Source organism: Monodelphis domestica, chromosome 1, assembly GCF_027887165.1.
Source record: "Monodelphis domestica isolate mMonDom1 chromosome 1, mMonDom1.pri, whole genome shotgun sequence".
NCBI lineage: Eukaryota > Metazoa > Chordata > Mammalia > Didelphimorphia > Didelphidae > Monodelphis > Monodelphis domestica.
This window is the reverse complement of record NC_077227.1, coordinates 508794476-508819646: the sequence shown is the minus strand read 5'-3', so window position 1 is coordinate 508819646 and position 25171 is coordinate 508794476. Positions and strand designations below refer to the sequence as shown.

General features: G+C 43.0%; 1 protein-coding gene across 1 annotated transcript; it reads left to right on the top strand.

Annotated features, from left to right (window-relative positions):
- Positions 1-29: 29 nt before the first annotated feature.
- Positions 30-23708, top strand: TOMM34 (translocase of outer mitochondrial membrane 34). Its single transcript, XM_001379513.5, has 8 exons — positions 30-147; positions 5630-6111; positions 11694-11793; positions 12593-12745; positions 17577-17746; positions 19627-19774; positions 22410-22536; positions 22745-23708. Exons 2-8 carry the CDS (start codon positions 5742-5744, stop codon positions 22847-22849), a joined length of 1173 nt encoding a protein of 390 aa, XP_001379550.2. The 5' UTR covers positions 30-147; positions 5630-5741; the 3' UTR covers positions 22850-23708.
- Positions 23709-25171: the final 1463 nt, after the last annotated feature.

Sequence of the window (25171 nt, the reverse complement as noted above, 5' to 3'; positions counted from 1 at the left end):
CGTGACGTATGCCCCCTCAGGGGCGGAGCAAGGAAGGCTAGCAGGCAGTTGCCGGAGAGGTCCCGGCAGGGGGCACCCCGGGGCGTTGTAATAGCGCCTGGTAGTTCCGCGGCCCTGGACGCCTCAGCCTTGGCTTGTTACCCCCAGGTTTGTAAGACTACCTATAAGGTAATGGTAGAGAGGGCAGAAAGATCACAGGACCCACTCACCCATTTTACAGAGGAGGAAGGTGAGACCAAGAGAGGAAAAAAGTGTTAGGTCACATAGCTAGTAAATGACAGAATTGTGATTGGAACCCAGCCCTCCTCTTTCCTAAAGTAGTGCAATTCCAATGTGTCACCACATACCTTATTTCAAAAGGAATATACCCCAGCGGTAGTTATATGGCAGGTAGGTGACTCAGTGGATTGAGAGTTAGGCCTACAGAAAGGAGGCCCTGGGTTCATATGATCTCTGACACTTTCTAGATGTGTGATCTTGGACAAGTCACTAAACCCCTATTGCCTATCCCTTCCTACTTTTCTGCCTTGGAGCCAGTAAACAGTATGGATTCTAAAATGGAAGATAAGGGTTTAGAAAAAATAATAATAATATTGTTCTTGGGAGGAAATTTTGTGATCATTGTCCTCAACCCACTCATTTTTACAGTTGGGAAAACTTGATCAGTCTATCTAATAAAAATCCTAGTTGGGAATTGAACCCAGATCTCTTGATAGTAAAAATAGTGCTTAATTTAGAAGGGACAAAGCTTGATAATGTTTTCTATACTATCTACCTCACAGGGCTGTGTTTTGTGAAATGCCAAATAAGTACATTATTATTTCTTTCACTAATAATAACTCATTTCTGTAACACTTCCATATTTATTAAGAGCTTTCCTCACAACAAATACCTTTGGGAGGTGGTATTGAAAGCGTGGTTATTCAGTCCTGTCCCACTCTATAACCCCATGAACTATACTGTCCATGAGGTTTTCTTGGCAGAGATACTGGAGTGGTTTGCCATTTTCTTCTCCAGTGGGTTAAGGTAGATGCTGTGACTTGCCCAGGATCATATAGCTAGTGAGTGTCTGAGACCACATTTGAACTAAAATCTTCTTGATTCCAGGCCCTGTGCTCTATCCACTGAGCTGCTTTGTTGCCTACAAGGCAAACTGAGGTTAAGTGACTTGCCCATGGTCATATAGCTAATAAGTGTCTAAGGAAGAATTTTATCTCAGGCTTCCTGACTCCAGGCTAGTTTCTCCATCCACTGGGCCATCTAGTTGCTTAGATTGAAAATACTATCTATTCCCATTTTATAGATAAGTAAATTGATATTTAGAGATGCAAGTGAGCTTCCCATGGTCAATAATTTGTAACTAGCACAGCTAAACTGTGGATGGTTTCACTTCAGGTTCAGACATAGCCACTCTTATTGGAATTTTGATGCTTTCTATCAGGCTGTAATAGTCTTGGACTTTTATTTAACTTTTACCTTAACCTAGGGAATTGTCCTTGGTCCTAATGTCTACTTTGACATTTAGGAGCAGAATTGATTCACCCTATGATGTTGGATAAATAACTTCCTTGTTCTTAGTCTGTTTCCAATGTAAAATGAAGGGTCTGGTCTATATGACTTCTAATGCCCCATTTAATTCTATTATTCTAGAATTTCCATATTCTTTTGGATTTTTTTCCAACTCTAACAGTTCCCCTTAGATCAATTTGGAAGTGGTCATGGAACATAATAGGAATGACAATGAATATCACACAGAGGGTAATTAGTAGCACAGAAAAATATACTGTAGGTGTAACATAAGGTGGAACACACATGGCAAATGATGAACTTTGCAAATGAAAAGGAGTATATAGGATGTCACCAGGAAAATGTGTGATTGGAAAAAGATGACCTGGGGCAGCTTGATGGCTCAGTGGATAGAGTTGGGCCTAGAGATGGGAGGCCCTGGGTTCAAATATGGCCTCAGACACTTCCTAGCTGTGTGACCCTGGGCAAATGACTTAACCCCTATTGCCTAGCCCATACTGCTCTTCTGCCTTGGAACCAATACACAGTGTTGAATCTAAAACAGAAGGTAAGGGTTTTTTGGTTTTTTTTAAGGCATAAGATAAGGTTGAGAGAAGACAAATTGGACCCCTTGAATGTTCCACTGCTAGGTATTTTGATGTCAGGAGAAATGGAGGAAGGCCTCTTTAATGTTAGATGGGAAAGAATCCAATAGGTTGGGAAGTCTAGTATAATTTTGATCTATATCACTGGAGGAAATATCTAAAACAATGAAGATTATAGATCCATTTGTGTGTGAATGCTGAATGACTAATTACTGATTTTGACATAGTACTTTATTAAGGTTTTCAGAGTGCTTAAGAATATTATTTCATTTAAATACAGCCCAGTGGCTTGAGTCTGGAAGTTGTTTGTTCAGTTGTTTTTCAGTCCTATTCAACTCTTGTTCTATCATTTTCAGTTGTGTCACATTCTTCAAGACCCCTTTGGGGTTTTCTTGGTATAGACTCTTTGAAGGTTTGCCATTCCCTCCTCTAGCTTATTTTACCAAGGCAAAGAGGATTAATTGCTGTGCCCAGGTTCACACAGCTAGTCTTAGGATACCTTTTGGGGTTTTCAGGGTAGAAATACTCAAGTGGTTTGCCATTTCTTTCTCCAGCTCATTTTATAGATGAGGAAATTAAGACAAACAAGGTGAAGTGACCTGCCTAGGTAACAAAGCAAATAAATTTCTGAGGCCAGATTTGAACTCAGGAAAAATGAGTTTTCCTGACTCCAGGCCTGGTGCACTATCCACCATGCTACCTACCTGCCCCAATGAAAACCTGATGTTCAAATCCAGCCTCAGATACCTACTATATATGTGTCCCTGGGCAAGTCACTTAACTTCTATTTCCTTCAATTTCTGAATATGTAAAATGGGGATAAAAATAGCACCTTCCTCCTAGGATTCTTAGGAGGATCAACTGAGATAATAATTATGCTGGGCTTACCACAGTGCCTTGTACATAGAAAATGCCATATATATGTTAGCTGTTATTATGAAAACAACCCTGGGGGTAGATCTTACAAATATTTTACCTATCTTACAGATAAGGAAACTGAGGCTTAGAGAGGTCAAGCAAATTTTTAAGTTAGTTAATTCCAGAGATGGAACTTGAACCTTGATATCTCCTAACTCCCAGTCTAGGACTTGTTAAATAAATAAGTGATGTGCGGCTTAAGAGCTTGAGAGACCTAGTTCTATATTTGGAAGTCATCTAATTCAACCCCTTGTCGACTCGAGAAAACACAAAACTACCAAAATAGTTATAATGCAGGTCTTTAATCAAGGCAGAAAGATTTATCTGGGGAGACATTAAGAACATCTCAATCCTGGGATTTTCACTGATTTACAGAATGCAGGGTGCTTATATAGATTCTGAAGGAGCAGAGCTTATGCCCTTTCACTAACTTGAAACCTGCACTGGCCTCAGTCAAACCTGACTGGGAGAATCCTAGTTAGCCAGAGGCTCAGGTAGCTGGGAGCAGACTGGATACCATAGGAGAAACTAAGAAAACAAAAGGGGTGCTTAAGATTTGACTGAATCCAGGGTACTCAATGGGTGCTTAATGGCTTTATGGTTCAGTCTGGGACCAGGATCAATCTGGAGTTTCTTGAAGGCAAGTTTTCAGGGGACAAGGGTCAATTTGGGGTTTCCTAAAACAAGGTCATCACCTTCATTCAGTAGCTGAGGACACTGAGCCATAGGAGTTTCCCAGGGCCACAAAGGAAGCAATGTAATAGAGCCAAGAATTGAAAGCAGGCCCTCCAGCTCTAAATTTAGCTATTCACCCTATAGCACTACTTCTTATACACTAGTAAATTCCATCTCCTCTATGAAACTTTCACTGTGTTCTCAAACTAGCCATGTTCTCATCTAACTGATTTTTACACCGCTACAGCATTTTGTTCATGCTGTCCAAGTGGTGCTTATCACATGTTGCCTCATTTTCTAATTATAAGAGTTTGATGACAGGTGACAGTCATATCTGTGACTCCAAGAAGCTGTGGCATACCCAATGGCTATACCATGTAAACTGTCTTGGCAGGAGGGCTAAGCTAGGTTGAGGGTAACTGACAAATCCTAGGGGAGTTAAGGAGTCATCTATCCCAAATATGTGAGGTCTTCCTCATTGCAGTGGGAAGATGAGAACAATTTGTTCCAACAGTCATAAAGGTGGCTCACACAGGCACTGTGGAGTAGAGCTTGGTCAGACATGGTAGACCCCAGAGGTCATCCACTACTCCCTGGGCCAGTCATCCTGCCTTCTGACTCACTACTGGATTGTGTTGACTCTGGTAGAGAGAGTGAGGCTGATAGTTTTGTTCAGTCCTGTCTAACATATCCAATTCACAAGTAAGCCAAAATATTCTGACAACCTGAAAAGGCACAGAACCACCAAAGTAGTTAGAGTTACAAAAGAACATGGACAGGGGAGACAATGCCCTTATGGCTAGCTACCACACACAGCACACAGAGCACTGTCACTGGGAAAAACCAAGAATGGGAACATCTTTCTATTTATATCTTAGGACAGTGATGGCAAGCCTTTTAGAGACCACATGCCCTGCCCCTCCCAAACCAAGTGCACCCCACCATGGCATACCCCAGACAGGGAAGGGAGAAAAGGAGGGAGTGGCCCCAACCTGCTCAGGAGAGGGAATGAGAGCTTCCACTGGGCTGCTGGGCAGAGGGTGGGGGGAGTCATGGTGGAGAGGGGATGGAGAGCAGCTCCACAATGTTCTTCTGCCTTTCTAGTAATGAATTCTGGCAGGCAGGGCATGTACCCACAGTCTCTGTGTGCCAGCTTTGGCACCTGTGCCATAGATTTGCCATCAGGGCCTTAGGGCATATATGAAAAGAAGGACAACTGATTGGTTACATAGAAGGTAAAGAGGTGGGTAGCTAGATACTGGGATATTTAGGAGAGACCCAAATACAATAAGAGACACTAAGAAAAAAAGGTACTTAAGACTTGACTTTATCCACATTCCTACCCAGAGTGCTCCAGGGGTGCTTGATGGCCTATATTGTTCAGGCTAGGACTAGAGTCAGTCTAGTGGCTTCTTGAAGACAAGTTCCCTTGGGGCAAAGGTAAATTTGAGGTTTTGTAAAGCAAGGTTGTCAGTGCTATGATGCTGATGGTCCTTTTCAAAATATGTGGTGGAACAACAATTCTTAATATCATTTTATGAACATGCCCTTTTTACCCCCTCAGCATTAGAAGTTGGCTGAGATCAGTGATCTGGTCATTTCTAAATCACGTTTTTATTTCCTCTATCACAGGGTACTGCACATAAACAGGAAAAAATCTTTGAATAATTTGTCATATTTGCATTTTTTATAATGCCATAGGATATAGAATTTCATAATAAAGTATCACTTTTTGGGAAAAGCAAACTGAAGCTGAGATGATGTGACTTATGGCTAGTTACAAACTGTGAGAGGGAAGAATTGAACTCTTGGGTCTTGGGCCTGAAGTTCAGGACTCCTCTCGAATGAGTGAGTAAGTGAATGAATGAATGAATGGATTAATGCCTCGAGGTACAACCGGCTATGAGGACCTTATCACCTTCCAGCCCAGATTAAGGCACTGAAGGAGCTGAACTCTCCAAAGGCAGCCCCTCCCCCCGAGAGCGTGCGGACCCTGTGGTTGCCCGGGCGCTGTTAACACGCGGACCTTATAGTAAGATGACTTCCCCACCCAGCCCCCCAACTCCAACCCCAACCCCAACCCCGACCCCGCCACCCCTTGTGCGCGCCCCCGTTCCCGCCGGCCCGCGCGTGCGTGCCCCCGCCCGCGCCCGTCGGAGGTTCCAGACGCCGGCGTCGCTTCCGGCCCGGAGGTGGGGGAGGGGGCGGAGCCGGAGCCGGCGCCACAGCAACCGCGAACGCGACCCCGGCCTCCAACCTCTGGTCGGCTCCGGTCCCGGGATGGCTCCCAAGCCCCCCGGCTCCGTCCTCGAGCTCCGCGTCGCCGGCAACGAGAGCTTCCGCAGTGGCCAGTACGCGGAGGCCGCCGAGCTCTACGGCCGGGCCCTCGACGCGCTGCGGGAGACAGGTACGAGCGCCCCCGAGGACCCTCGAGACACCCAAGACCTCAGCGATCCCCCCCAGAACCTCCGAGACCCCCCAGGATCACATAGATATCCTTAATACTTAAGAGACACGACCTCCCAGACAACCCCATAGATATCCCCAGGGTCACATAGACATTGTCTGGGCCCCAGGGCATCTGAAACCCTCCCCTAGACGCCAGAGACACACCCCGAGTCACATAGGGACCTTAGAAACACCTTCATGAGCCTGTAGACCTTCCCCAGGATCGCAGAGACGGGCAGGCCCATAGACATCCCACTCCCTGCCAAGCCCATAAACTCCCACCTCCCCCCAACCCCACCCTGTAGATCACTTCATCCCTACGTGGAATCCATTGACCCTCTAGACCCAATAGATACCCTTGAGGACCCAGTAGATACCTCTGCTCTATTATAGAGCCCATAGACCTCTTCAGTGTCCCTAAGGCCCTCTCAGGACCCCATAGCCACCACTCAAGACTACAGAGATACCTCATAGACTCCTTCCCCCAGGATCACAAACATCCCTGACCTTCTAGAGCCCATTGACATTCACCGCCCCCCCAACGCAAAGACTCCATAGAACCACCCCCAACTCATGCCAGTAGATCTCCCTGGACCCAGTAGATACCCCATCCAAGGACCCAAGAGACCAACCCCCACTATTTAGAACTTATTAGCCTCCACTCCCCACCCATAGACACCTGTCCAGTACCTCACAGAGCTCTTGCTCTAGACTCCTGGGTATCCCACAGACCCTATGCAACACATCATAAACATCCCCTTCCATGGCTCATAGACTACCAATACACTTCTACCACCACCCCCCTTGGAGCATACAGACCACCCCTCTTCCTCCTCTAGGCATCCCTACCCTATCTCTCTTATAGACCATCACACCCACTTTCACAGATGCCATGCTGACTCCCAGGATCTCATGAAACAATGCCTCCCCCTCAAAAGAAAAATCATACTGGCCTCCCAGCCATCTTGTTACGTCTTAGACCATGGACCTGTCTTGACTCTACCAGCCCCACAAACCCCATATGGCTAGTCTTATTATGTCTTCAAAGACCTGGCCTTCCAGCCTTCCTCCATCCCTGAAGACCTCACAGAGTAGAGTTCATTGGTCCCACACTCTATCTCCCATCTCAGACTCAGAACTGCAGATTCCGGAGCCCAGTCCCTTTGTAGATACTGATCTCCTAGGCCCCTAGAGGCAGAGTGATCCAGGAGAAAAGGCTCTATCTCTGGAGTCAGAGTACCTGCATTCAAATACCACCTCTGAAACTTACTATCCTTGTGACCCCTGGCCATTTATTGGGGCTCAATTTCTTTCAGTGGAAAAGGGGAAATTTGGAAGAGTTCACTGAAGTGGGGAGATGGGGGTATCGGTGGCAATAAGCATTTATATAACACCTACTATGTGCCAGGCATAGTGCTAAGCAATTATCCCCCTTTTACAGCTGAGAAAACTTAAGCAAACAGATGTTGTGACTTATTCCAGGTCATGTAACTAACTAGTAAGTGTCAGAGGATGAATTTGATCTGAGTTCTTCCAGACTAAGCTTATCACTGCTTATTGCACTACCAGATGCATGCAGTCCCTATCTAGATCTGTGGGTGATGACTTCAGGGGACATATATAGATCCTAATCCTAAAAATTCTCATCTCTCCCCAACCCCTCATAAAGTTCATTAGAACCTCGATAGGAGCTTCACCTGCTTGGCCCAGCATGCATCCCTCAGGCCCACAGATCTTGCCCTCCAGTTGGATCCCATCAACTCCATAGACTTCATTCTACTACCCAGGACCCAGCTGTCTAAAATTGATTTGCTCCATCAATTAAGACCTACTGATGTGATTCCCAGCAGTCTACAGCTCATGATCCCACAACTCATCTCCACAGAATTCATCCTCTACCCTTATTCCAACTTGAATTACACAGACCTGCATCTTCATCTGACTTTATAGCCTTTCTATATGGACAATAGCATAATGTCCCTGTCCCATGGACACCCAGCCAAGCTAAATTGGTTGCCTGTTTCCCCAGAAAGTTCTTCTGAGCTCAGAGGCCCACAGATGGCCTCCATCAGTTTCCAGTAGCCCTGTTCCTTGAGTCTCTACTAATCTCTGATATCAGGAATAGAAGCAGCATTCAAGGCCATTTGTCCATTTCCATAGCTTTTTCCCATTTTAATTTTTCTAGTTTTATATTTATTTTGGTCATTACTCTTTAACAGGTCTATGGTTTGACTGTACACAAACAGCTAGGTATATTCAGGGCTGGCTCCCAAATGAATAATGAATCATTTCCTATCTGTTAAAATAATCAATTTTATTTGTCCTGTCTTCTGAGCCCTCTTAGACCAGGATCCCTATTTTTCACTTGCATGAATCCAGTCCATCTGTTCTCATCCCTCACTCCTTTTGGAGTCAGCCTGCCTTTGTTTATTTTTTTTAAAATGTATTATTGAGGGCAGCTAGGTGGTACAGTGAGTAGAGTGCCAGGCCTGAAATTGGGAGGATTTGTATTCAAATGTGACTTCAGATGCTTCCTAGCTGTGTGACTAGGCAAGTCACTTACCAACATTTGCCTCACCCTTGCCCTTCTGTCTTAGAGTTGTTGCTAAGACAGAAAGTAGAGGTTACCAAAAAAAAAAAATTATGTTATTGGTGGCATTTGTTGTTTTACAAGAGTAATTTCTCTCTACCTCACCCATTTGAACTTTTCCTTATGACCAACATGCCCCCAGAGTAAGCAAAGACACACACAGAAACTGCCTCAGCTCTGGGATTTTTCAACCTTGCAATGTCTGGCCTCCTACTATTAGGGAAGTGCTCTTTTTCATGATCTCTGGGACCTTCCTTGGTTTCTTTTTCCCCATTACTGAGTACAACTACTTTTTAGTGATATCAGTTCATTTACATTATTGTAATCATTATTCTTATATTTTCTTGGTTCCGCTTATTTGCTCTCTATCATTTGATAAAAATCTTCCCACATTTGCCTCAGTTCCTTTTCTGTTGTTTTCACTACTCAATATTCTATTACATATACATAGAAGCACATACCAAAGAAATAAGAGGCAGTTAAAGGAGAGAGGGCAGTAGTAGTTTAGGAGATCAGTAAGGACCTCAATGTACCTGGTAGAAGTGCTTGTGCTGCCCTTCCTGAAGGAAGAATGGGATTCTGAGGAGAAAGTGAATTCCAATTATAAGGAATGGTTAATACAAAGGCATGGAGAGAAGAGATAGAGTGCTTTATGTAAGGAACAGTGTGGCTGGATAGTTAAGTGAGTAAAAGGGAGTGAAGAAGGATCGATTGGGCCCAAACCAAGCCTATTTCATTCTATATACAACCCCTATTTCATTCTATATACACCCTGTAACACATGTTCTCCTTCTCCCCCCCTCCCCCCCCCAGTGTCTTGACTCTTGGCCCCTGTAACTACTCAAAGCTTCTGAATTCTCCTCCATCTTTTCTTAGCCTCTAGCTTCTTTCAATCCATCTATACACATGACCTCACTCTGCCTGCTATGGGCCCAAGAGTTTCCTATATTTCCCACTACCTTCAGATACAAAGAAATTTCCTGCTCCACATTGGGCCAGAGAAAGAAAGGAATTGTAGGAAGAAGTGTTAGGTTGTGAAACCAGGAAGGGAGCAATGCCAAGGGAACAATTGCACACTGGCCTTAGACTCAAAAGAATCCCCAGGATCAGAGACGTGAAAGTTGAAGGCTAAAGTGATATCGATTTGTAATGTGGCATCATTATTGGTATGTGCCTGAAAGCTGTCAGGAAGCCCATCTGTCTTTGTGTACTGCTTCAGTTCTCTGATTCAATGTATGGTATTTCCTGAACATGTTAAAAAAAATTTGTTCATAATATAGATTTCTGAGAAAGAAGGCCATGCCCAAGAATGTTTGCTAGAATTGGGGCCTTTTTCCTGGTTCAATAGCTTATAAGAAAATATGCAGTAAAAAGTTCCCATAGGCCTGTGGTGGTGAACCTATGGCACAGGTACCAGAGAGGGCAAGCAGAGAGCTCCCTGGGCATGCATGCCAACACCCATCTGAGTTCATTACTAGAAAGGCAGAGGGACTTGGGCAGAGCTGCTCCCCTCTGCCCAGCAGCCCAGAGGGAGTGCACATCCAGTAAGGTAGGCTGCTCATAGGCAGCAGAGCTAGAGGGAAGTGGAGTGCTCATCCCACTCCCCTCCCCCTCTCTACCCCTCATTGAGAACATTCCTCATTTCACCTGCTCCTCCACCCAGAAGCCCAGTGGGAGTGTTTCCTCCATCCCCTGTATGGGGTAAGGGAGAGGCACATGCAGCACTCAGTGGTGGGGGACACACAGCACATTGTCTCTAAAAGGTTCTTCATCACTGGCATAGCCTATAATAAAAATTATTCTTTCATTAAAACTTTCTTCCTATGCCTCATGGATGTCATGGACATAACTTTAGATTCTTGTTAGTGGGATGCAAACTCTGGACACGTCCTACTAGCCTGGAAAATTGCCAGCCTTAGATGAGCTACACGTGTCTATTCAATTAAATTCAAGAGATATTGATTCATTACCCCCTTTTTATAAAGTTCTTTGCCAGGTACTAGAGATACAAAGACAAAAAGAAAAAAATAGAACTTGCCCTCAAAAAGCTTATTTCTTCAAATTTGTCCTCAGACACTTCCTAGCTATGTGACTCTGGGCAAGTCACTTAATCCCAATTGCCTAGTTCTTACTGCTCTTCTGCCTTGGAACTAATACTTAAAGTATCAATTCTAAGATGAAAGGTTAGGATTAAAAATAAAAAGAAAATAAGAAAAGCTTATATTCTACTGTGGCATACAACATGTACACAGATAAGCAGAAGAAAAAAAGATAATTTTTGGAGGGGAAAAGCATTAACAAGTGGTGGCTCCTGAGCTGTGTCTTTAAGGAAGCTCAGGATTCTAGGAGGTCAAAGGGCATGGGGCTTATTTCTTCGAGAGAGGACACAGTACTTTTGAAGACATGGCTATTTTCTTCAAACCAGTATTACAAAATGTCAGAATCTTCATCAGGTTGACCAAATGGCATTGAGGTTTTTGACCATACCATTCAGGAATATTTACTCACATTGTTATACTGCTTGAAGGTTTATAAACTGTTTTCCTTATAACAACCCTGTGAAGTAGATAGTACATTATTTCCATTTATAGAAGAGGAAACTGAAACTTAGAGATGTCCTATCATTCATTTAAAATCATAGTGAGTGGTAGAGGCAGGGCCCTAAAGTAGGGCCAGTTTTTTTTTCATTATATAACATATAATATATATACAGCTACATATCCATACATTCTTAAGGGTATGGAAATGGGTTCATTGATGGCAAAAAAAGCATATGTGTGCAAGCATGAAATATAGACTGACTGTCCTATGGAGCCTATTCAATTCATATCTCTTTTGCCTTCAGCCAAATTCCAGAGAATCCTGGGTTTGGAAGGGCATTGTAAATAGCTTGGGGCTTTTGTTGTTCTGTCTACCACCTCCTTTATCTATCTCCTTCCCTTCCTTGACAGGTCCAGCCAACCCTGAAGAAGAGAGTGTCCTCTATTCCAACCGAGCAGCTTGCCACTTGAAAGATGGAAACTGTACACATTGCATTAAAGACTGTTCTGTGTAAGCAATGCTCCTTAAGGCTAAATGCAGCTTTGAATATCTCTCAGCTCAGGGGGGCCCCTGGGGTGATTCAGCCCTGTGGGTGGCTTCAGGAGGTGTGGGCATCTCAGAGTCATTTCCTCTCCAAAGCTAAGGTTGCTAAGTACATTGTGACTAATCTCAAGAAATTATTTCTTCTTGAGCCTGGAAAAGGAGAAAGGCCCAGATGGGCCTTTCTCCCTCTCATTTTGGTGGTCAGGGGCCCTACTTTCTGTAGATGGGGATGGGGCAGCCTGAGCCAAATGGGGCTTCTTGGGGAAGTAGTAGAGTAAGCTGCAGGCCCAGAAGTGCTGGAGCAGCCCCTGTTCTTCCAGAAGGACTGAAAAGGAGAAGACTGGTGGCTGTGGCCTCTAGTTGGGAGCCTCTGGCTTCAGAGGATTGAAAGTCATCTCAAAGGTCATGTAGCATGGTACTATGGTGAAATACATAGTTGACCTAGAGTGTAGGAGCCTGCACTCAGATTTTTGTTCCTAGGTGTGTAGTCATTTAACCCCTTCCTGCCTCCATTTCCATACCTCTAAAATGGGCATCATTCTAGAATATTCCATTTTTGGCACCATACAAGATAAAGATTTTGTGAGACGGAGAATTTTTTCCAGAATATTCTCATAATGGCCCATCTTGACCATAGGTTGGTCATTATAGTGGTCTCTGGGTTGAACCAGCCAAAGAGTGATGGGTAGGAAGTGTTAGCTCTTTCCCACAAGGATGGTGTTCCATAGACTCAGGAAGCGACACTGCTTTTCCTTCCTTACTCTAGGGCTTTGTCTTTGGTTCCTTTTGGCATAAAGCCCTTGCTAAGGCGGGCAGCAGCCTATGAAGCCTTGGAGAAATACCAGCTGGCCTATGTGGATTACAAGACAGTGCTGCAGATAGATTGTACTCTTCCAGCTGCACATGATGGAGTCAACAGGTAAGTCTACCATGTTGCCTACCATCATCTCCATGGAAACCAGGAGTGCATCCTGGCTGGTCAGCTAACATTGTCCTTTGGTTGTCTTCTGACACAAATCTGCCAACCTCAGACCTAGCTGAGCCTTAGAGAAGGGATAGGGGCATCTTTATTTGTAGCTTTTGCTTTTTAAAAAGCAGCTCAAGTCAGAAAGTGGAGCTAGGACTATATCCTTTTCCCAAGTACACAGAAATGTCCATGGTGTGTGCCTCATGTGGAAAGTACTTGTCAGGGAAAAATGTCTATGTAGTCAGATCATCCTTAAGGGAATAACATTTCTAATTTCACAGGGTTCTTGGCAGATCCATATCTTAAGTTGTGCTAGGTCTGGGAAATAAATTAATCTTTCTTATACATTAAAGTAAGTATATGAGTAAGCCATACTATTTGTTCCTCATTGTCAGACTTCTCAGCCCTTCCTTCACAATCTGGCCCCAGCCTACCTTTCAAAATTGTTCTCCCACTACTTTCCTTAGAATTTTCTAGACTCCAGTCAAACTGGACTATTTGCTATCCTTGTTCACATTCAAGTGATTTCTGCTTCTTTCTCTTCTTTTATTTTTATTACTAGAATTCTTTCCTGACCATTTTCCACCCTATAAAAATCCTACTTACTTGGGTAGCTAGGTGGCTAAGTGGATAGAGAGCCAGGGGGTCCTATGTTCAAATCTGTTCTGACATTTCTTAGCCATATGGCCCTGGGCAAGCCACTTAACCCCAGTTGCCTAGCTCTTATCTCTCTTTTGCCTTAGAAACAAAACTTAGTAAATAAAAATTCCAACCTGTTTTTTGGGGCCCAAGTGAAATGATTGATGCCTCTTCTGTGAAGACTTCCCTAAAGACCCCAACTAAAAGTATTTCCTCCTTACTTCAAGTAAAGTATATGGTAGGGGAGTAACTTCCCCACCCCCATCGCCAAGTCATTTTTTCTTAAGGCTAACCATTTCCATTTCCTTTAACTAATTCTCACGACATGGACTTGGAGCACTTCACCAACATGAGTACTCTCCTCTGGAGATTCTCCAGCTAATCAATGTCATTCTTAAAATGTGGTACCCAAAATTCAGTGCTGTACTATACATAGATGTTGACTGACCATGTAAATTGGCTTTGCCCCATGTAGTTGTGTCCTGATTATTGTGTGAGATACAAGGTACTCTTATATATGAAACATTAAACATATTCCCTGAAGGGATGTAAACTTGTTTATTATTCCTATGTAGAAAGCAACAATAAATGTTTGGAGAACAGCTTAGGAGAGTTACAAGTTCAGTTAGAAATTCAGACCTTAGAGGGCAGCTAGGAGAGCCAGGGAGTGGGGGGAGGGGAGGGTCCTAGCTTCAAATCTGGCCTCAGACACTTCCTAGCTCTGTGACCCTGGGCGGGTTACTACCCTCTTGCCTAGCCCTTGCCACTCTTCTACCTTGGAACCAATATATAGTATTGATTCTAAGGTAGAAGGTCAGGGTTTAAAAAAAAGAAATTCAGGCCTTCAACAAACTTGATGGCATTTTATAGGGATTTCCTTTCTTTGTATTCTCTGAGCCTTGAGGCCCCTTCTTCAAATTCTCAGTGAGCTCTAACTGTATAAATAGTGGTGATCTTTGTGGAGGGGGAAGGTTCCTGGATACTGGGAAATGTATGGATAAAGTTTCACAGATGCTAACAATTGCTGAAAGAACCGGACTTGCCTTCTCCTTTCTTTATTATCCCTCAATTTGCAAAGTCGGGCCTGGAGTGATTCAGAATCTTCTGCTTTTTTTCTTCCCTACCCAATCAATTTTAGTGCTCAAAGCTTTCTTGGCTTCTGTATCATTCTGCTGATAGCTTTATCTTGAACTTGCAGTCTACTCAAACCTCCAAATCTTTTTCACATAAATTGATCACTAGCCATGAATTCCCATACAAACTTGAGAAATTTGATTTTTTTTTAACCAACTGTAAAACTTCATATTTGTCCCTATTAAATTTCATCTTACTGAATTTGTCCCTGTGGTCTTGCCTGTCAAATCTTCTTGAGTTTTGACTGTCATCCAATGTTAGCTTTATGTTATCTAGAGAATTGACAAGTCTTTATCTTAAACCATTGGTAAAAAATGTCAAACAGAATAGACTGAGCACAGAACCTTTGTGCACTCCATCAGAAACTACCTTCCAAGTGATATTGAACTATTAATGACAACTGGGTCTGGTCATTCCACCAGTACTAAATCCATTTGTGGTTTAGACCAGAGGTGTCAAATTAAAAAAGAATTGATCCCTGCAGTGGCATATTGACTTAGGAAATCACTAATTAACTTTATTTGTGGTGTATTTTTATTTATTTTGTTAAACATTTTTTCCCAGTTACATTTTAACCTAGTTCCTCAGCATTAGGGAATTTTGCAAACCCTCTCATGTAGACAATCTTACATTTTCTATAAGAATAACATGAGAAACTTCTAAATCTCTTAATGTACTTTATTTGCCAGTCTAGTGACCTTGCTCAGAAAATAGCCTGTCATGGACCCTTTTTTTTTTGAAGCCATGATGAATTCTTGTGATCAATATACATCCCTTTTTAAGATGTTCATTAACCATCCTTTAGCATTATATTTTAGAACTTTACCAATTTTATACAAGTAAATTTTTTACATATAAAACTATAGTTCTAAACTGTAAACTAGGAAATAGTTTATAGGATACTTTCTCCTTTTGGAAAATTGGTTAAGTTTGTCCTTTTGCATTTCTAGAGTACCTCTCCTGCACACTTTGACCTTTTAAAGATAACAGTTAACTCAGCTATCACATTTGCCAGGTTTTTGTTTTTGTTTTTAGTATAAGAGAATGAGAGTGTCTGTCATTCATCTGAGCCAAGTGATTTGAATTCATCAAGAGAAGTTAGGCCATCTCTTTCTATTACTTATCTTTGGTTTCAGTTTCCTATTATCTATTTTTGTTCTGTCTCTTTCAGTCCAAAGATCATTCATTCTATTTGGCAGAAAAAAGAGAAGCAAATGAGTTGAGCAGCTTTGCCTTTTCTTGGCTATTATTGTCCCTTTCATCCTTTGCTACGATCTGATCATTTCTTTGATTCTCCTTCCCCCTGTTCTCCTCCCCAGACAATGTAGCTAAAAGATCTTTTTGTAATCCTAACTTTACTTTGACAGACTTAGATTGTTTTGTGTTCTTGGAGTTCTTTAGGGACCGTATTTTACTTTTATATTCATTCTCTGTTCCCTATCCCTTCTTCTGCCTTTAAAAAACTTAAGTTGTTGATAAGATTGCAGTGCATTCACATCAGCTTTTTTATATTGATTCTCCTTTCTGTTTTATCAGAGTTGTTTTTCTGTGTGCATTTTGTATTTCATTCCCTATCCCTTCTGGGGAACTCTTAGAGAATTTCAGGCAATAGAATCCTTCTTATCCCTTTCCTGAGCACTTTGAAATCATGTCTCCTAAAATTTATCATTAAAATATCAGACTTCCTCTCCTGCCTCTCCTCCACTCTCAAAAATGGAATTGTTAACTTTCCTATGAAGATTCACATTATTTTTACTACAGTAATCAGCCTTTCCTTGTTAATGAGAATTAGATCCAAAAGAGAATTCTCTGTTGATTTCTTCACTTTGGAAGGAGTTTCAAAAGGCTGAAATTATCATTAAAACAAATCAAGAAATTACCAGTTTCTCCACTTTTGGCAGAGTGAAAGCTCCAGCAGATGTCTGGATAATTTGAAATCTTGCATTACGACTGTATCATGCCTTATTATCAGGAATGTGATCTGAATTCTTCATCTTTTTCTTCTTTTTTTTTCCAGGTGTCCTCACATATTCTACTCTCATTTCTCTTTCTGTCTCCTTTGATCATCTAAATTTTATCTACTGTGTTTTCTATATTTCTTGCAAGTATAGCTTGCAAGAAAATATAATGCTATTTTCTGTCCTGGAGTCAATACTGTGTATTGGCTCCAAGGCAGAAGAATGGTAAGGTCTAGGCAATGGGGGTTAAGTGACTTGCCCAAGGTCACACAGCTGGGGAGTGTCTGAGGTCAAATTTGAACCTAGAACCTCCCATCTCTGGGCCTGACACTCAATCCACTGAGCCACCCAGCTGCCCCCCCCCCAATGCTACTTTTATGTCTTCTCTCAACAAACCTTTTTCTTTAACTTATTTTGTTCTTTTTAAGTATAGACTTTCTTTTTTAAACTTTTTAAGATTTTTTTCAATTACATGTAGAAACAATTTTTTGTTAGACATATTGTGATCCAGCTTTTCTCTCTGAGGCAGTAAATAGTTTGATTTTATATATATTATATATATATATGTATGTATATATATATATATCACATACAATAAAAAAAACTCATGAAGGGAATAAAGTAAAAGATGGCATGCTTTGATCTCCCATCAGACTCCAGCAATTCCTTATTTGACTTCAGTGAACATTTTTCATCATGAGTCCCTTAGGTTTATCTTGGAACCTAAATAAGATATACACTCTTCTAAGCCATATTCCAGTCATGAATGTTATCCTATTAAATTTCAGTGGTACCCATGAGGTCAAAGTCTAGAAACTTATGTTCTTATTTCCTTACTTTCTGGTCTCCCTTGAGGTTACTCAGATGCTCCACATTTGTATATAGGCATCTTAAACCAAGATATTTTATTAGTCTCCTTTCTTGGATTTTAGTCTTTGGTGAGCAGTGACAGAGATGTTAACTGTGCTTTTGTACCCTGGCTGCTGAACGATAGAATCATTTGAGTGGCTTAGCTAGAAAGCCTCTGACTAATACCTCACCCTTTGTTGTAGAATGACCAAAGCTCTTATGGACACAGATGGGCTTGAGTGGCGTCTTAAGCTGCCCCCCATCCCCTCAGTACCCATTGCAGCTCAGAAGAGATGGGAAGCAGCTCCCGGGGGTGACCACGAGAAGGCAGCCAAAACCAAACTCAAAGAAACTGACACCTTAAATAACAAAGGTGAGCCTCATCCCCTCTCTTCCCTTTCCTTGAATCATGGGCCATTTAATTTAGTCTTATAAACCAAGTTAAATCTTTCCTGCAAGGCATTCAGGCCATCAATACTATGAATGCCAGTCCAGAAGAAATCTGGGCTAAAGCTCCCCAGGGCTGGTCAAGCCAAAGACCAGGAAAGGAGATATCATTTCTATCTCCTCAACCCCAAGCACTGTATGTCCTCCAGATGCTTGGGGACTACTCCTGGCAGGCCTCTTGTAGGCAGGCCAGCCTGGTAATTTGTTTGTCAGTGTGAAAATAATCTCACTTTTATATAGCACTTTAAGCATTTTCCTCTATTGGTTATAGCAAAGATCTTGTGAAGTAGGTAGTGTTATCCCCTTTTTACAGAAGTAAGACAGAAAGATAAAATTATTTGTGCAGGTTTACTGCTAATGTCAGAGTAGGGATGAGAATAACCACTTGTTTCTAGATTTTTTTTATATGCATTATCTCATTCAGTTTTCACAAAAGCCCTGTAGACTTTACAGGTTAGGGATTATCATTCTCATTATACAGATTAGGAAACCGGCCAAGGAAGGTCCACTGACTTGCCCAAGAATGCCCCAACAATGAAATGGCAGAACTTACAGGTGAATTTGGTTTTTGTGTCCAATTTCCCTTCTACCACTCCAAGCAGGGCTGAATCAGAAATAAGTACACTTGGTATCAGTTCTTCCCAGGCTGGGCAATCACTATGTGAGCAAGGACCTGTGTCCCAGAGAAGGGGAAGAATTGCCTAAGGTCCCAAGTTCATTCCTGTTATCCTTTTTTTTCCTTCCTAAAAGCAGAGATTAACCATTTCTCTTTACTAGGTAGCTGTCACCCTTTTTAGTAGTGTCACTTGACATGATGGAAGAGAGTGTAACAAACACCAAATAAAATAGACATTTCTGTAGATGTAGTAGAACAGAAAGAGAAAGTTGTACATGGAGCCACAGATATCTAGTATGAACACTTCTTATGGGCATCAGTTTAGCCTGTAGCTTTCAAAGTTAATCTGCTTGTCTATCATGGCTGGCCTTGCTTCTCTTCTCTACATTTAAAAAAGGTATTTTAATGATCCTCCTTGCCTTTCCTAACCTCCTGCCATTAGGAAGACAGTGGGGGTGTGAAGCCTTTGTAATAGATATGCCTAGTCACACAAAAACATCCCCCGTGGCTGTGCTGGAGTGTAGGTCTTCTGCACTGAGAGGCCATTTTCTTTATCTTTTACTTCATCCTCAGTCCTCTAGACTCATAGGTAATCATTATATTGATCAACAATTTTAAGTCATTTAGGATTTTTTGTCTTTATAATGTTGCCATATGAATTTTTTTGCTGACTTCAGTTGGCATTAGTTCATACAAGTCTTTGTGGTTTCCCAAAACTATCCATTTTAGCCTCTCTTATGGTGCAAAAATATTCTATCACATCTCTATACCCTGATTGGTTAAGCTATTCCTCAACAGAAGGGTGCTGTCTTAGTCCTTGATAGTGTAACTTTCAAAACACTTTCATGAGCATTATTTAATTTCAGCCTCAGAACAATGCTGAGAAGTAGGTGGGGCAATAATTATAACCTTAGTGGAAAGGCAAAGAAACCAAGGCTCAAGATGAGCAGTGGTTTGTATAAGGTCATGTGGTGGCAGTGGCAGAAATAGCACTAGAACCCTAGATTCAGGCTGAATAGACTCACCGTGTTTTCCTGCCAAATCTTCTATACAACTATCACAAAGTCTATGTAATTAATAATATTTTTCAGTCTATATCTCTATAAATGATTTTTCCCCTCTAAGAGATGTCTGTTTAGGGGTATAACCTGTATTTTAAATAGTTAGGCATGCTGATACTCTTTCTCTAGTGCCTACTGTTGGAGACATCAAACAAGCCCGGGCCTTAAAAGAAGAAGGCAATGAGCTGGTGAAAAAAGGAAAACATAAGGAGGCTGTCGAGAAGTACAGTGAGAGTCTTACTTTCAGCAGCTTGGAGTCTGCAACCTATACTAACAGGTACCAGTGGAGCAGGGATCAGTACTGACTTCATTCCACCCTGGAGTTCTCCTAAGTGCTCGATGGCAGTGAGGACTCACTATGTCATTCTCCTGTCACAACATTTGGTTTGTTTTTCCTATTAGGAGAGGAAGTGGCCTGGCAGGAATACTTATTGAGGGGAAACCTTTAAATGCTTGATCAAAGCTAAGAAGAGGGCAGTCACATACTCATCTATTTTGAGAATAATAATCTGATTGAATATGCCATTGGTAGTTTACAAAGGGATTGACATTGTTGTGTGATTCTTCTCAGAAAACCTGTGAGGTGTAGGTAGTATCACCATCCTCCCCATTTTATACCAGAGGAAGCCCACAGATTTGCCATCAGTTACTGAGCTAAGAAGCAGCAGAACCACTTTTTAAACTCAGGTCTCCCAATTCCAGGCTCTTGCCATGAACACAACTTTGTATATTCAGCCTTTCCTTAAGAATGATAGCTGTGTCGGCTTCCCTAGGGCTTTCATGTTGACAGTGGACTTTCTTCACAGTGCTTTTGTGCAGTAGGTATGATTACATGTCTAGGTAAAGTGATTCCTCTCCTTATAACAGAGGAAACAGAGACCTGTAGAGGAGTACTTGCCAAGTTACATAGCTGGTGAAATTTTTGGCAGAGCTGGAAAAGCAATGGGTTTGAAGTCAGAACACCTGGGTTCTTAAGCCAGCTCTACTACTGAGCTGCTATATAATGTCAGTCAGTTTTTCTCCAGTATCTCTCTAGATTAGGGGGTTGGGCTACATTATTTCTGAGGCCCTTGCCAGGTCCAAAACTTCTCAGCCCATAAGTCAGACACCAACATTCTCAACCTGCAGAGTTATCTTAACAAGCCCTAATTCTTTATAGTCATTTAGTGGGAGCATCCCTTCCTCTTGGCTGCTGCAATATTGAAGAGATGGAGTCATGGAAAACAAGGGAGTCCACTTCCATTGGCCACATAGAAAACTATAGTTTGTGTCATTAGCTTCAACTCAGAAACCTTTTATTAAACCACCACTCTGTGGATCTGTGCTTACTGAGTGCTATGAGGGATGCAGAAGTGAATGAACAATGATCTCTGCCTAGAGAGATCTCACAGCCTAGTGGAGAGAGAGAAGATCCCTTCAAGTGTGTGTCTGTGTCTGTTCATGTTCTCCATCCCATGGATGTACATGTATGTGTAGTTATGGAGAGAGGGGTCAAGGAGAGTTTTCTGGAGTAGGAGGTGAGGACATTAGCCCTCATGATGAGACGGATAATTTTCCTAACCTTTCTCTAGGCCTGAGAGTATGGAAGGAAAATTCTTTCTGTTAGCCAGAAGTCCGTTTTCTTTTCCACTCTTAGATCAGTATAGTAGAAAGAACATTGGTCCAAGGCAGGAAACCTAATTTTTACCTCGTAAGTTTAGGTATCTCAGTTCCTTCTCTGAGTCTGTTTTCCTAACACTTGTAAAATAAGCTTTCAGTCAGTCAGCAAATATTATGCTTCTATGTGCCAGGCACTGTACTAGCTACTGGAAATACAATTCCAGCTTGACAGATGTCCCCAAGTCCCCTCCAGTTCTTACCATTATAAGAGACCCTAAAAGTCAGTCGTGAAGTACCTAAAGAGAGGCCTGGCTCCACTAAGGCTCCAGGGATAATGAGAAGTCCAAACCCTACTTGATAAAATCACTAGCAACTACCATGGATGAGTTCCAATAGTATCTGCAGGCCTCCTTGGATCAGACTTGTCACTGCAGCACCACCACTTTCACCTCAGAAATTTGGCTAAACTTGAGTGGCCAACATCAGAAGGGAACTGGTTTTACTTCCTGTGAGCACATCTTTTCTCAAAAGATATTGGTATTTTAACATCTTTCTAGATTAGATTGGTAGTGAAGTTTGAGTTTAGAAGGTCCAGGCATGGTTAAATGTGATTGACTTGTCAAACCACTCACTCTGCTGTAACAAGACCTTAGCTTCTCGTCCTTGGGAGGCTTCAGTTACTTTTTGGTAATTAGTAATTCATATTTCTAGAGTGCTGTGAGGTTATAGTGGAGTTTCTTTCCTCAATCCTGATCCCTTTCACAAATACAGATTGCAAGCCTTTCATGCTTTAGTGCAGTGATGGTGAACCTTTTAGAGACCCACAGTGTGCCCAAACTGCAACCCTTAGGCGGCATGTGAGCCCCCTGCCTTACCCCAGATAGGGGGGAGGAAGTGCTCCCATTGGGCTGCTAGGCAGAGACATGGGTGATGAAAGAAATGTCTTCAGGTAAATGGAGAGGGCTGTAGCCCACTCCAGCATGGGGCCTGCATGCATGCCATAGGTTCACCAACACAGCTTTAGCGGATGGTTTTCATGAATTGCTGTCTTGGCGATTAGCCTTTCTGAATTGATCTGGGATGGTCCCTAAAAGGCAGAGTCTCTCACCAGGCCTTATTCAAGTTGGTGGGAATTGCCATAGTTTGTGGCAATTCCAAGTGGTAATTTCCTCATTTTAAATATGAGGAAACTTAAGAATCATTTAGTGCCTTTGAGCCAGGTCTTCCAGCTCCAAATGCAGGTCTCAGCAGGGCTGGCCCTTGGGCCATGGGTTCAGGTTCCTTCCTTAATTCCTGGCTTATTTGCCTTTCAGAGCCCTTTGCTACTTGTCACTGAAGAAATACAAAGAGGCTGTGAAAGACTGTACCGAGGCTCTCAAGTTAGATTCAAAAAACATCAAGGCATTTTACAGGCGTGCCCAGGCCTTCAAAGAACTCGAGGTAAGTGGGATGCCCTGACCAGGACTTTCCCTAAGCCTTGGAGCTGCCTTAGATGCTTGCCTGATTCCCAAAGCTGGCCCACCTGGCCTTTCAGAGCTGGGATTCACCTTCTTATCCCTCCTCAGACCCTGTAGCAGGTGTTCTGGGTAAGTACCTGCTTTTTGCCCCAGTCTCCTGCCTTCCTTTTTCTCTTGTCCTCACTCCCCAGGACTATCAATCCAGCCTCGAAGACGTCAACAGCCTCCTGAGTATTGAGCCAGAGAACAGCGCCGCCACCAAGCTGAGGCAGGAAGTCAACCGGAACTTAAAATAAATAAAATCCAGGAAGGGGCAGCAAACCTGCCTGATTTCACTCCAAGAAGCTGAGGGCCTCTTTGTCTGCTCCAGAGTTGAGAGCAAGAATGAGCAAAAGACCTTTGACCCAGGCTTGGCACCCCCGCTTCTCTCCTTGCACCCACCCACACTCTGCTTCTTCTCAGAGTCTTTGCTCACTGAAAGTCAGCTCAGGTTAGTGAGATAGGACTCTCCCCTCTGTGGCTGGCAAGGGATCCTTCTCAGAGAAGCTTTCCTGGCAATGCCACTGTCCCAATCAATGGTAGATTCGTACCCTTATTCACCCACTGAGCAACCCATTCTAGTTCCTGGCTCTGCCAGCCACTTTATCCATGGTGAATGGGATTCAGTATTATTTGGCAAATAAGCCCCAGGTCTTGCTTCCCTGGAATGCCTGTGGCACAGAGCAGGGCATTCCCCCATAGCTTCTCCTTTGCCCAGAGCATATGGTCACTTCATTGTGGATGGAGCCCTTGGCAGTCTTTGTTCTCAACCTTTGTCCCTCTGCAGGGCTCATATCATAGTCATGCTGGGTTCTGGTTTGAGTTCTTGACCTTTCCTAAACCCCTGTATCCTGTTTCAAGTTACTCGAGTGTTTGCCTGGCAACAATATCTCTGCTTCCCCAACCTCCCCAGGGCTGGAGCTGGGAGTCCTGGTATGAAGTTGGCCTGTTGCATGTTTTGGGTGGGGAGGCTGTCTCAGCCCTACTTTAAAAATGGCAGCTTTAGGCCATCTCTGTTCTTAATCCTCTGTCCCTTTTGGAGTGATTCTGAAAGGCCTCATGATTTTGGTCAGCCTGTGTTTAAGCCACTGCATAAAAAGTATGTCTTCTACTGGACTTCAGTCGTACCTTCATTTACAAGGCGACCATGAGCCCTTGGCTGGACACTGCCTCTTGTAGTGCAGGTCAGGGTCTTTCATGATACCCTTGCTACAGAGCAGTAGGCTATTCTCCCCTCTCCCTTCCCCTGAGTCAGCAAAGGAGTTCTCCTTGGGAGAGAACATGGCTTTGTCTGCCCTTCTTCAGAGGCACATAGTACACACTGGACCTGGGGTCTCGGTTCCCTCAACCTGAGCAATCTACAACTCTTCCCCTTACTCCAGTAGTTGCCACCAAGTTTGGATTCTTTCCTTCTAGAAGAAGTGAAAAAGCACTTAAGTGTCAGGCCTTAGTGCTAATGAAATTTCTTTAGAAAGGCACTTGTAAATCTCTATGAAAAAAATCTTTTATGTTTGGGAAGGAAGGGCACTGGCAGTTGACAATCAGGAGAGGCTTCTTCACAAACAAGAAAATCCCTGAGCCTCAAGTGAGGCAGAAGTGAGGATGTCCTCACCTGTATGGGATGATGGAATTGGGGGGCTTGCTGGCCAAGGGGCACAGAGCAGGCCATTTGGCTAGGCTGCACAAAGGGGAGAGACTTAGGGAAGGGAAACATCAGTTGAGGCCATATTGGGGAGGGCTTTAAGAGTTAGGAATTGATATTCTGATCTTAGGGGTAATAAAGAACATCTGAAATTGAGTTAAGGAAATAACATGACAGGATCCACCCTGTGCTTAAGGGAAACCAGGGTGAGGAATGAATTAGACTTGATGTAGGAAGACCAATCAGGAGACCTGTACTAGTGCAGACAAACATTGAGGGTCATCTGTGGCTGTGGGACCAGAGGCAGATGGATGCCAAGGATGTTAAAGTGGAGAAAGCACAATTTGGGAATTGCTGGGGGGAGGAGAAGAGGAGATACAGGAAGGCGTAAAAGATGACACTGAGGTGGTAGAATTAGAGCTGAAGGATCGGGGGTGCCCTGAGAGCCACATTGAGTTGAGAAGTTTGTAGTTGAGCAGCACATAGGCAGGCATGGGAGACAGCTGGTGGTGTAGTGGCGGTGTGCTGGGCCTGGAGTTAGGAAGACTTCCCTCCAGACACTGGGTAGCCAGGTGACCATGGGCATGTAACCTCATTTGCCTCAGATTCCTCATCTGTAGTATGAGCTGGAAAAGAGAATAGCAAACAACCCAAGTATCTTCAAGAAAACCCCAAAGTAGGTCACTAAGAGTCAGACATGCCTGAAAAATGACATGGAAGTGGCAAATAAAGACTGAGTTGACAAGGGATGATGGTGATAAGGAGACAGAATTCAAGAGAAAGTGACCTTGTGGAGCTGAACTGGTTAATGAGCAATAGGGTGTAGATTAAGAAGGGAAGAGAAACTATGGAGGGATTGAGAGCCTGAGGGTCTAGATGAGGACAAAAGCTAGCATGGGAAGGGTTAGGGAATAAGGGAGTATAAAAACAGGATGTG